Raw genomic sequence first — 11918 nt, 5'->3', positions numbered from 1 at the left:
TTGGATACTGGCTTGGGAGGGTTGGGAGGATACTTCAGTCAGGCTGAGTGCATCCAAGTTCAGATTGCTGTCCAGAGCGGTCACAATGGTGCACTGTGGGACAGCTCCCGGAGGTCAATACCATCGAATTGCGGCCACACTAACCCTAATTCGAAATGACAATAACGATTTTGGCGCTACTCCGCTCGTCGGGGTGGAGTACAGAAATCAATTTTAAGAGCCCTTTATTTTGAAATAAATGGCTTTGTTGTGTGGACGGGTGCAGGGTTAATTCGATTTAATGCTGCTAAATCCAAATTAAAGTCATAGTGTAGACCAGGCCTTGGGCTGTGAAAGGCTTACAGGTCAGAGAATGTCACCCAGATACCCCTGCACTGAGCCCAAGACTTGGGTTTGGCTAAAGCTCTTACAGGAAGGCATCCAGCCTTGGTTTGAAGACGTCAGGAGATGGAAAAATAGTGAATCACCCTCACTGTGAAATAAAGGTGTCTTATTTCTAACTGGAGTTGGTCTGGCTTCAGCTTCCAGCCTTTGGTTCTTGTTCTGCCTTTCTCTGCTAGGTTTAAACTCCACCTGGAACTTGGCTGAAAGCATCCTCAGCATCCCTTTAGTACCTCATATTTTCCTCCCATGAAGGTGCTTTACACTCAGACTCACCTCTTGATCTAAACAGCCTGAGTATTCAGGTTTCACTGTCAGGCATTTTCTTGAGCCCTTGAATAATTTCTCTGGCTCTTTTCTGCACCCTCTCCAATTTTTCAGCATCCTTTTTAAAAAGCACTCCCCAGAATTGGACGCAGCATTCCAGTATTGGTCTCACCAATGCTAGACCCAGAGGTAAAGTCATCCCCTTGCTCTTCCTCACTGCTCCCCAGTTTATACAGCCAAGGAACACAAGAGCCATTTTTGTACCCATTTTCAGAGTCGCCACTGCTTTCCCGGACACAGGCCCCCATCCTGTAGGGGTGGCCTTCCTTCCTTGCTGCTAGATGAGTCACCTTGCATTCAGCTGCAGTAAAGTGCAGTTTGTTTGAATGATTACAGGAGACAGGAGTCCTGCTCTTCCCTTCTCTATTGTTGCTCTTTTGGCCCGAGCATTAGTCCAATATTCAGTGCCTTGCAGGGTTGTTTCCATAGCATGAGGAATGGAGGATACAAGTCAGGTCAATTATTTGGTGAAACCTTGTTCATTTACAGGGTACCGTTTCCCTGAACAGTAACAGCAGCAGGCAGTTTCCTTGCTTCTGAATCCCCTCATCTGTCCCTACCCCCACCCGCCCCGCAAGCTCTGTGCCCAAAAAGCCCTCCCCTGGGTCACACTCAGAACTGCTTCTCCTGGCATCCTGCCTCCAACGTACACAGCCTAGCCGCCTCCTTTGCAACCAGGGAGAGCCCTATTCATCTGTCTGGGTTAACATTGGCCTAGCCACATGGCTTAGTGCCTTAGGTGGAAGTCCCATTGCCTGCAGCTGTTTTTACCATATAAAGGGGCTTGATTGTGCCTTGCTTTGAGCCTGTTTAAATGATCCTCCAAGTAGCATCTGAGATAACCCATTGCTGAGATGAATGGGGGCTTATAGCGGGGCAATGACTCACTGCTGCAGCACCTCCTGCTGGTTGTCTAGGGAATTAGCTCACCAGCCTCCAAATCACCCTCTGCAGGCCGGTGTCTCACTTGCCGCTGGCCCCCATGTCCCTCCCAGACCCCAGTGCCCCTTCTCTTGGGGTTCTGCCCCCTGCAGTATCCCACACTCTCACTGGGTCTCCCCTCCCGAGGGAATCACCAACCCCCTATCCCCACCTCACCTCAGTCTTGGACTACTGCCAGTCACCATCTAGCCCCTGCTCACTGGGGCAGACTGCAGTATAATTGCTACTTATCATCAGCAAGGAGGGTTTGGATCTGCTGCATCTGCCTATCCTTGGACTGTCCTCTCTGCAACCCCTGTACCTTCTCGGCCTTTAACATGGCCTGTAGCCAAGGGGGGGGGGGGGTTTCCAGCCCTGCTCCACTTTAGATTAGGGTTACCATCCGTCCCTATTTCCCCAGACATGTCCGGCTTTTGCGTCTCTAAATAGCCGTCCGGGAGGAATTGGTAACAAGGTTAAAATGTCCGGGGAGGTTTTCTCCCTCGACTCCCTCCCTCCCTTCCATGCAGAGTGTGGCTGCTGATTGGGCGGCTAGGCCGATTGACCCACTCCCATTGGCCTCCAGCAGCCAGAGCCCTCCCCTGCTCCCCCCTCCCTCTCTCTGTAGTCCTGTGTAACACACAAACCGACCCACCCCGCAGTGTGTTTTGCAAACACGTGGAGCCAGAATGGTAAGAGGAGTCGGGGGGGCAGTCAGGGAGCGGGGGAGTGTTGGATGGGTCCCCAGCCTCCACCTGCCATCCCCCCTCTGCTAGGGTTACCATACGTCCGGATTTTCCCGGACATGTCCAGCTTTTTGGGCTCCAAATCCCCGTCCGGGGGGAAATCCCCAAAAGCCGGGCATGTCCGGGAAAATCGGAGCGGGGCCAGGCCGGGGGCTCCGGGGCCAGGACGGGCCGGCAGAGCGGGGCCGGGCTGGGGGCTCCGGGGCCGGGCCGGTGGTGCCGAGCCGGGGGCTCGGGGGCTGGGCCGGCGGTGCCAGGCCGGGCCGGGGGCTCGCGGGGCCGGGCCGGCGGTGCCGGGGGCCGGGCCAGGGGCCCAGCGGTGCGGTGCCGGGGGTGCTCGGCCGGGGACCGCAGTGCTGGGCGGGCCGGGGATGGTCGGCCGGGGGCCGGGCCCGGGGCCGGTACCCCAGGGCCCGAGCCGACCCAGGCTAGAAACGCCGGGGGGGGGGCCAGCCTGGGCCGCACCTCCTCCCCCCACACCCCCCTTACCTGCTTCAGGCTTCCCACGACTCAAATGTTCGCGGGAAGCAGGGGAGGGGGTGGAGACTTTGGGGAGGGGCGGAGTTGGGGCGGGGCCGGGGCCTCGTGGCGTGTTCTCCTTTCGGAGGCACTAAATATGGTAACCCGACCCTCTGCGCATCCCCCCTCCGTGGGTCCCCCCTCACTGTCTGCCTCTCCCTCGTCTGCGTGTACTGCCAGAGCCAGCAGCAACTGCTGTCTGCTGCCCCCGGGTCCTAGTGCCCCCATCCACTAATGGGAAGACAGGCTTACCCTGCCCTTCCACCCTAGCCCTGAGCCTCTCCAACACCCCAAACCCCCCAGCCCTCATCCCCACACACCCTAATCCTCTGCTCCATCCCTGAGCCCCCTCCTGCATCATGAACCCCTCATCCCCAGACCCACAGCCCTCACCCCTGCATCCCCTCCTATCCCCAAACTCCCTCCCAATCCCCCTCCCCACACGCCCCCTCCTGCCCTCAAACTTCCTCCCAAAGCCTGCACCCCCTCCCTTTGCACCGCCTCTCACCCCCAAACCCCATCCCAGAGCCTGCACCCCTCACCCCCTCCTGCACACCCACCCCCTGCCCCAGCCCAGAGCCTGCACCCAGCACCCAAACTCTATCCCAGAACCTGCACCCCTCCTACACCCTAATCCCCAGCCCAGGACCTGCACCCCAGACCTCCTCCCCCCACCCAACCCCCCTCCCAGAGCCTTAGGCAGGTGGGGTGGGGGGTTCTGGGCACCACCAAAATTTCTACAACCCTGCCACCCATGCGAGTGGATAAGTGTCAGGGCAGTCAGGGAACAGGTAGGATCCTGGGGGGGGGGGGCAGTTAGGGTAGGGGGTTCTCAGCAGGGGGCAGTCAGGGGACAAGAAACAGGGGGGGTTGGGGTTCTGATAGGAGCAGTCAGGGGGTGGGAAGTGGGAGGAAGTGGATGGGGCGGGGCAGGGCAGGGCTTCCCCGCCCCCTGTCCTCTTTTTTGTTTGTGGAAATATGGTAACCCTACTTTAGATCCCCTGCACCGCTCCTATCAGCCAGACCCATCTCCCTCCACAGCTAAAGAGAAACTCTTGAACATTGGCTAGCAGCCCTTTTATAGGGCCAGCTGCAGCCTGACTGTGGCCTGGCCCCAGCTGAGGCTGCTTCCCCAATCAACCTTTCCCCAGCCACAGTCCTCTCCAGAGCTGTTTTTAACCCTTCAGGGAGTGCTCAGTATCTTCAGGCTGCCCTGCTGGTTGGAACTCTTCTTCCCTCTCTCTCTTCCTTGGCTATTACTGCTGGCTGGAGTGCTCCTTTCCTGGCCTGCCACTGCTGAGTGAGGAGTGGGGGGGCCTTGCTACCCAGCCCCTCCTTCTCCTCTGGAGGGAGAAGCCAGGACACCACTACCACATGTGAGGGGTCCTTCCTGTCTGGCCACCAGGGGTGCTGGAGTGTGCAGAAGGAAGAGGATTAACAGGCCCATCTACAGCTGGGGGAGCACACAGGACTCTGGAGACCACTGTGGAGGGGCCATTGACTGAGTAACTCTTGAACTGTTCTCTTGTGATGGGGGGCTTAGACTGTGTTTGTGGGGACACAGGGGGTGTAGCGTGGAGCCTGGTCCATCTGTATTCTCCCCCCGGCCACTTACCATCAGCCTCAGCTCCTGCCACTAGGACTCAGCTGCTTGCCTGGCCTGCCACACCCATTTCCACCATTTGGGTCTCCAGCAGCAGCTACCAGCCCACACATTGACTTTGCGCAAGCACTCGTGGGCGCATGTACCCACCCCGGACTGACCCCTTCCCCTCTGCAACAGGCCCCCCAGTTTTGCCCCTTGCTACCTGCCCCATTTGTCCCTTGCAGCCTTTTGCCCCTCCCCAGCTTCAGTTTGTTTGTCTGCCCTGCCCATCTCCCTCTGCAGCTTTGTTTGTTTGTCCCACCCCAGCTCTGAAGCTAGCCCCTTGGTTCCTCTGCCCCACTCCCAGCCTGGTTGTTCCCCCTCTCCCTGTGGCCCCCCTTGCCCTGATTGGCCCCTCCCCTTGTGCACCCATGCCCCCTTCCATGCGCTTGTGCCCCTCTGCTGTTTGAGTTTGCCCCTATTACACTGCACCCCCCATTGCTATTGTACCCCTCCACTAGTGCAGGTAGAGGAGCCAGATTCCAATCCTGTGTTGGTGACTGACCCCCACCCCCCTTATCTGCCCCCCATTTCGGCACCCTCCTCCCCTACCCGCAGCCTAGAGGGGTGGAGTGGTTAAACTGCTTCCCCTTTCCCCCCTGCCCTTTCTCTGGTGGTTTTTTCTCCTCCCTCTCCGCTCATCACTGTGGGAGACATGGCAGGTGGGATCCCTGGGGCAGGCCCCGCCTCCCCTCTCCTGCCTGCCCCCCCGACAACCCCCCTATCCTCTACCTCAACCGCCGCTGCCGAACCACCTGACACTGCCCCCGCTGAGGCGCCGGCAGCAGCAGGCTATGGGGTGACCTCCGCCGCTGCCAAGTCCCTTGCCCCCTCTTATTCTGGGGGAGCCGCCCCAGCCAGCAGAAAAGGCCAGGGCAAAAAGAAAGGAAAGAGCCCCACCAAGAAGACTAGGCCCTCCATGGCAGGGACTACCCCCACTGCCGCAGCCCCGCCACCGGCCGCAGTGTCCTTCCCTGCTGCTCCCTCCACCAGCTCTGTGGGTGCCCCTCCCCTGGCCCCCAGGGCGTATGCCCAGGTGGCGAGGGCCCCCCCACCTGCTGCTACATCATCTCTCCCAATCACCGCCTCCGCTATCATCTATAGCGGCCGGGGCCCCTTCCCCACCTTGACCAGGAAGCACGGCCATTGCCTCCTGGTGCCCGCCTTGCCCCATGTGGAGACCTATGTGTGGGCGTTGCCATGGGTGGTGGGGTCGACGGCCATAGTGGTGGCCTCCAAAATGTATGGCAAGGTCGTCTTCTTCCTAGCATTGGAGGCCGCCGCCCAGGAGGTGGTGGAGAAGGGCCTGGTGGTGGGGGGCGTGTTCGTCCCCCTGGAGGCGCTGGAGGACCTGGGTGTCCGTCTGGTCCTAACCTCCGTCCCTCCCTTCCAGTGCTGTAACAAGGGCAAGGTGAGTGAGGCACTTGCCTCGGGCGCAAAAAGTGGTGGAGGAAAAAAAAAGCCGCTGGCACAGAGAGATTTATAACCAGGGTAATCTTCCCCCGATCCCACCTGCTGCCTCCCCGGAGTGTCCCTGGCCCTGACTTGCTTACCCCCCCCTTCCTGGACCCAGAGCAGAGCAATTCCATGCTGTCTCCCTGCAGCAACTACTGCAGTGGGGTACTAGTGCCCCCCCATCTCACTGCCAGGGCAGACCGACTCTGAGCCTGCCCTTCCCCCTCAGACCCTTTCATTTTTCAATGGGACCCTCCAGTAGCACAGGGAACGCCCCCTGCCTGCAGTCACCGCTCCTGCCCCATGCTGGGCAAGGAGGCAGCCCCATCCCTCACTCGCAGTGAGGCTACAGTCAGGGGCAACAGCAGTGCCCCCCAGCAGCCACCACGGGGGAGGCGAGGGAGATTCCTGGACCTGAGAGGGGCCCTAGGAGCACATGCAGTGACAGTGGTGGGGATGAGTGTGCTGCTGGGGGGAAGGAAAAGTGGGCTCCTCCCCCAGAGCCTGCTGCTGCTGGCAGGGAAAGGGCTGGGGGGAGTCCTCCTCTCTGGCCCCTGTCCCAGAGCAGCCTGGCTGTACCCCAAACTCATCCCCAGCCCTGTCCCACCCCAGAGCCCACACCCCCAGTCAGAGCTTTCACCCCCCCACTGCACCCTCATCTAGCCCTGAGCCCCTCCAGCACCCCAAACCCCTCATCTGCAGCCACAATACACAGCCCCCACCCCTGCACCCCATCCCTCTGCACCCCTCCAATCCCCAAACTCCCTCCCAGAGCCTGCACCCCAATCCCTTGCCCAGCCTAGGGCCTGCACCCCAGACCTCTTCCCTCACCCAAATTCCCTCCCAGAGCCTTGGGTGGGTGGGGGGGCAGAGTTTGGGTGGGGGCGGGTTCTGGGCACCACCAAAATTTCTACAAACCTGCCACCCCTGATCTGCCCTGCAAACCTGAACTCCCAGCATTCTCAGGACACATGCTGATCCCTAGTGGCCACTGCTGATATCCAGTACCTCCCTCCTCTCTTAATCTGTGGGTATGTCTACACTACGGGATTAATCCGAATTTATATAATTCGGATTTGAAAAACAGGTTGTATAAAGTCGAAATGTATGCGGACACACTAAGCACATTAATTCGGTGGTGTACGTCCAAGTACCGGGGCTAGCGTCGATTTCTGCACCGTTGCACTGTGGGTAGCTATCCCATAGCTATCCCATAGTTCCCGCAGTCTCCCGCGCCCATTGGGATTGTGGGTTAAGATCCCAGTGCCTGATGGGACAAAAAACATTGTCTCAGGTGGTTCTGGGTACAGCCTCACCTCCTCCCTCCCTCCCTCCCTGCATGAAAGCAACGGACGGCAGACAACCATTTTCGTGCCTTTTTTCCTGGGTGGGTGAACACTGCAGACTCCATACCACGGCAAGCATGGAGCCCGCTGAGCTCAAGACAGCAGTCATGAACATTGTAAACACCTCGTGCGTTCTCGTGGAGTTTATGCTCAGCCAGGACCAGAAAAACGAGGCGAGGAGGCAGCGGCGGCGGCAGCGCAGCGACAAGCATGATGAGGACATGGACACGGACACAGATACAGAATTCTGTGAAACCACGGGCCCCGGTGCTTTGGAGATCATGTTGTTAATGGGGCAGATGCTATCCATGGAACGCCGATTCTGGGCAAGGGAAACAAGCACAGACTGGTGGGACCGCATAGTGTTGCAGGTCTGGGACGATTCCCAGTGGCTGCGGAACTTTCGCATGCGTAAGGGCACTTTCATGGAACTTTGTGACTTGCTGTCCCCTGCCCTGAAACGCCAGAATACCAAGATGAGAGCAGCCCTCACAGTTGAGAAGCGCGTGGCGATAGCCCTGTGGAAGCTTGCAACGCCAGACAGCTACCGGTCAGTCGGGAATCAATTTGGAGTGGGCAAATCTACTGTGGGGGCTGCTGTGATGCAAGTAGCCAAAGCAATCACTCAGGTGCTGCTACGAAAGTTAGTGACTCTGGGAAACGTGCAGGCTATAGTGGATGGTTTTGCTGCAATGGGATTCCCTAACTGTGGTGGGGCGATAGACGGAACCCATATCCCTATCTTGGCACCGGAGCACCAAGCCACCGAGTACATAAACCGCAAGGGGTACTTTTCAATGGTGCTGCAAGCACATGTGGATCACAAGGGACGTTTCACCAACATCAACGCTGGCTGGGCGGGAAGGGTTCATGACGCTCGCGTCTTCAGGAACACTACTCTGTTTAAAGGGCTGCAGCAAGGGACTCACTTTCCGGACCAGAAAATAACCGTTGGGGATGTTGAAATGCCAATAGTTATTCTTGGGGACCCAGCCTACCCCTTAATGCCATGGCTCATGAAGCCGTACACAGGCAGCCTGGACAGGAGTCAGGAGCTGTTTAACTACAGGCTAAGCAAGTGCAGAATGGTGGTAGAATGTGCATTTGGCCGTTTAAAAGGTCGCTGGCGATCATTATTGACTCGCTCTGACCTCAGCCAAAGAAATCTCCCCATTGTTATTTCTGCTTGCTGCGTGCTCCACAATCTCTGTGAAAGTAATGGGGAGACCTTTATGGCGGGGTGGGAGGCTGAGGCAAATCGCCTGGCTGCTGATTACGCGCAGCCAGACACCAGGGCGATTAGAAGAGCACACCAGGAAACGCTGTGCATCAGAGAAGCTTTAAAAACCAGTTTCATGACTGGCCAGGCTACAGTGTGAAATATCTGTTTGTTTCTCCTTCATGAAAACCCGCCCCCTTTATTGACTGATTTTCTGTAAGGAACCCACCCTCCCCCTTCCCCCAGCTTTCTTTCAAACCAAATAAAGTCACTATCATTTAAAAATCATTTATTCTTTATTAATAGATTAGAAAAAGAGGGAGGGAACCCGGGTGGTATTTGGGAGGAGGATTGCTGGGAAGGAAAAAGCCACAAAGAAAAGGTTAAAAAAATGACAGCCTTTTACTTGGGCTGTCTACTGGGGTGGAATGGGAAGGTGTACGGAGCCTCCCCCCCCCCCCCCGCGTTCTTACACGTCTGGGTGAGGAGGATACGGAACATGGGGAGGGGGGAGGGTGGAACAGGGGCTGAAGCGGCAGTCTGTTGTCCAGCAGCCGTTCCTGAAGCTCCACCAGACGCCGGAGCATGTCTGTTTGCTCACGCAGCAGCCCCAGCGTTGCATCCTGCCTCCTCTGGTCTTCCTGCCGCCACCTCTCATCTCGAGCGTCTCTCATGTCCTCACGTTGGTCCCTCATGTCCTCACGTTCACTGGCTTCTTTCCTATACTTTGAAACTGTTTCCTTCCACTCATTCAGATGAGCTCTGTCACTGCGGCTGGATTCCATAATTTCAGAAAACATCTCGTCTCGCATTCTCTTCTTACGACGCCTTATCTGTGATAACCTTCGGGATGGAGGAGGGAGGCTTGAGGAATTTGCAGCTGCTGTAGGGAGGGGAAAAAAGAGAGACTTGTTTATAAAGCTACATTTTGCAGAACAATGCTTATACTCTTTCACGGTGACCAACACTATTCACATTACATAGCACATGTGATTTCTGTGCAAGGTCGCATTTTGCCTCTTAATGCTGAGTGCCTGTGGCTTTGCTGCTAGAGATCACAGGTCTGGGCAACAGAATTCGGCTTGCATGTGGCCATGGTAAGCCATTGTTTTACAGCTTCTGCGCCCTCCTTTCCCACATACCAAGCATAGCCTGTAGAGTGCTGCGGTTTTTCTGTTAACATTCAGCAGCAGCAGAAAACAAAATAACCCCCCGCCTCTTGCCATGAATTCTCTGGGATGATCGCTGTACCCATCCTCCCACCGCGTGGCTGGTAACAGGGAAGATCCCTGCTAGCCAAACGCAAAAAACTCAGGGCCAATTTCCCATCTGCGCTTGGCTAACTGCAGGGAAGGATTTATTTTCCGCCACAGGCAAACAGCCCAGTAGGAACGGTCACCTCTGTCCCCTTAATTAAATTCCCGTATTTCAACCAGGTTACCAGGAGTGATATCACTCTCCTGAGGATTACACAACAAGATAAAGAACGGATGTTGCTTGAATGCCAGCAAACACCGGGACCATACGCTGCCAGGCTTTGTCAGGCAATGATACCAGATTACTTGCTGCAAGCATGGCGTGGTCAAGTGTCCTACCATGGAGGAGGGAATAAGGATGCACTGCCCAGAAACCTTGTGGCAAGGCTTTTGGAGTACCTCCAGGAGAGCTTCATGGAGATGTCCCTGGAGGATTTCCGCTCCATCCCCAGACACGTTAACAGACTTTTCCAGTAGCTGAACTGACTGCGAATGCATCCCAAGTCCTCAGGGCAAAGTAATCATTAAAAACCGTTTGCTTTTAAAACAAGTTTTATATTTTAAAAGGTAAACTCACCTGAGGTCCCTTCCATGGGGTCAGAGTCTTGGGTACTGGCTTGGGAGGCTTGGGAGGGTACTTCAGTCAGGGTGAGAAAAAGATCCTGGCTGTTGGGGAGAACGGAGTGCTGTGTGCTCTCTGCAAGCTCCTCCTCCTCCTCCTCCTCCTCCTCCTCCTCCTCCTCTCCCCCATCGGCAGAATCCTCAGGCGTCGCTGATGAGACTATCCCCGACCCAGAATCCACGATCACAGGTGGGGTAGTGGTGGCAGCCCCCCCTAGAATTGCATGCAGCTCGGCGTAGAAGCGGCATGTCCGCGGCTCTGACCCGGAGCGACCGTTTGCCTCCTTTGTTTTTTGATAGGCTTGTCTGAGCTCCCTGACTTTCACGCGGCACTGCTCAGAGTCCCTATTGTGGCCTCTCTCCATCATGCCCTTGGAGATTTTTTCAAAAGTTTTTGCATTTCGTCTTTTAGAACGAAGTTCTGCAAGCACTGAATCCTCTCCCCATACAGCGATCAGATCCAGTACCTCCCTCACGGTTCATGCTGGTGCTCTTTTTCGATTATCAGCCTGCATGGTTACCTGTGCTGATGAGCTATCTGTGGTCACCTGTGCTCTCCACGCTGGGCAAACAGGAAATGAAATTCAAATGTTCGCGGGGCTTTTCCTGTCTACCTGGCCAGTGCATCCGAGTTTAGATTGCTGTCCAGAGCGGTCACAATGATGCACTGTGGGATAGCTCCCGGAGGCCAATACCATCGAATTGCGGCCACACTATCCCTAATTCGAAATGTTAAAATCGATTTTGGCGCTACTCCACTCATCGGGGTGGAGTACAGAAATCGATTTAAAGGGCCCTTTACATCGAAATAAATAGCGTCGTTGTGTGGACGGTTGCAGGGTAAATTCGAATTAAAGCTGATAAATCCGAATTAAAGTCGTAGTGTAGACCAGGCCTGTGAGTCCCTCTCGGGATTGGAACTGGACTGGAACCAAAGACCATCTTGGAAGCAACATTACCAGCCTAAGCAGTCAAAAATCATGAGTTGACCCCCCAAATCAAAGGCTCTAACACCGACCCTTCATTCATTCTTCGGCGGAAATTCGGCGGCAGACCCTTCCCTCCGAGAGGGACTGAGGGACCCGCTGCTGAATTGCCGCTTAAGAGCCAGCCCTGGGGGAGGGCGCAATTTTATATTCTTGCCTCGGGTGCAAAAATACCTAGTTATGACTCTGCTACCTTCATTCCCAATGCCGCCCTGTTACCCGCCCTCTCTACCCTGGGGAAACCCATTTCTTTTGTTAGCCCTCTCCCGTTGGGCTGCAAAGACCCCACCCTCTGTCACGTCCTCTTGTTCCGCCAGCAGGTGCAGCTTCAACTGCCGCCGGCGGTGTGTGGCGGAGAGGCACTCAAGGGGTCTTTCCTGGTCCCCTATCAGGGGGCCCATTCTACGGGGAGGCACGATGCTAACGCTGCTGTGTGATGGGGCACGTCCGAAGGGACTGCCCCTTGGCCTGGCACGGAGAAGCGCCCGGGACCCCC

General features: G+C 56.5%; 2 protein-coding genes and 1 long non-coding RNA gene across 3 annotated transcripts in view; 2 read left to right on the top strand and 1 right to left on the bottom strand.

Moving 5' to 3' along the window:
- LOC135977156 (syntaxin-binding protein 2-like) overlaps window positions 1-11918 on the top strand; it is a 252736-nt gene that overhangs the window by 167080 nt on the left and 73738 nt on the right. The window lies entirely within an intron of this gene.
- The window catches only part of LOC135977157 (uncharacterized), a 125108-nt gene that overhangs the window by 70005 nt on the left and 43185 nt on the right, over window positions 1-11918 (top strand). The gene's annotated exons all lie outside the window — the stretch shown is intronic.
- On the bottom strand, window positions 8837-11332 carry LOC135977194 (chromatin assembly factor 1 subunit A-like). Its single transcript, XM_065576528.1, has 2 exons — window positions 10393-11332; window positions 8837-9442 (listed from the first exon to the last, which is right to left on the bottom strand). Exons 1-2 carry the CDS (start codon window positions 10802-10804, stop codon window positions 8943-8945), a joined length of 912 nt encoding a protein of 303 aa, XP_065432600.1. The 5' UTR covers window positions 10805-11332; the 3' UTR covers window positions 8837-8942.

Source organism: Chrysemys picta, chromosome 22 (genome assembly GCF_011386835.1).
Source record: "Chrysemys picta bellii isolate R12L10 chromosome 22, ASM1138683v2, whole genome shotgun sequence".
NCBI classification, from domain to species: domain Eukaryota; kingdom Metazoa; phylum Chordata; order Testudines; family Emydidae; genus Chrysemys; species Chrysemys picta.
This window is presented reverse-complemented; position numbering and strand designations above follow the sequence as displayed.

Excerpts from the sequence above, each read along its gene's own strand:
- LOC135977194 (XM_065576528.1), bottom strand. The coding sequence starts at position 10,804 with ATGATGGAGAGAGGCCACAATAGGGACTCTGAGCAGTGCCGCGTGAAA. Across the intron at positions 9,443-10,392 it reads CCCCATGGAAGGGACCTCAG|CAGCTGCAAATTCCTCAAGC; the intron begins GTGAGTTTACCT and ends CCCTCCCTACAG.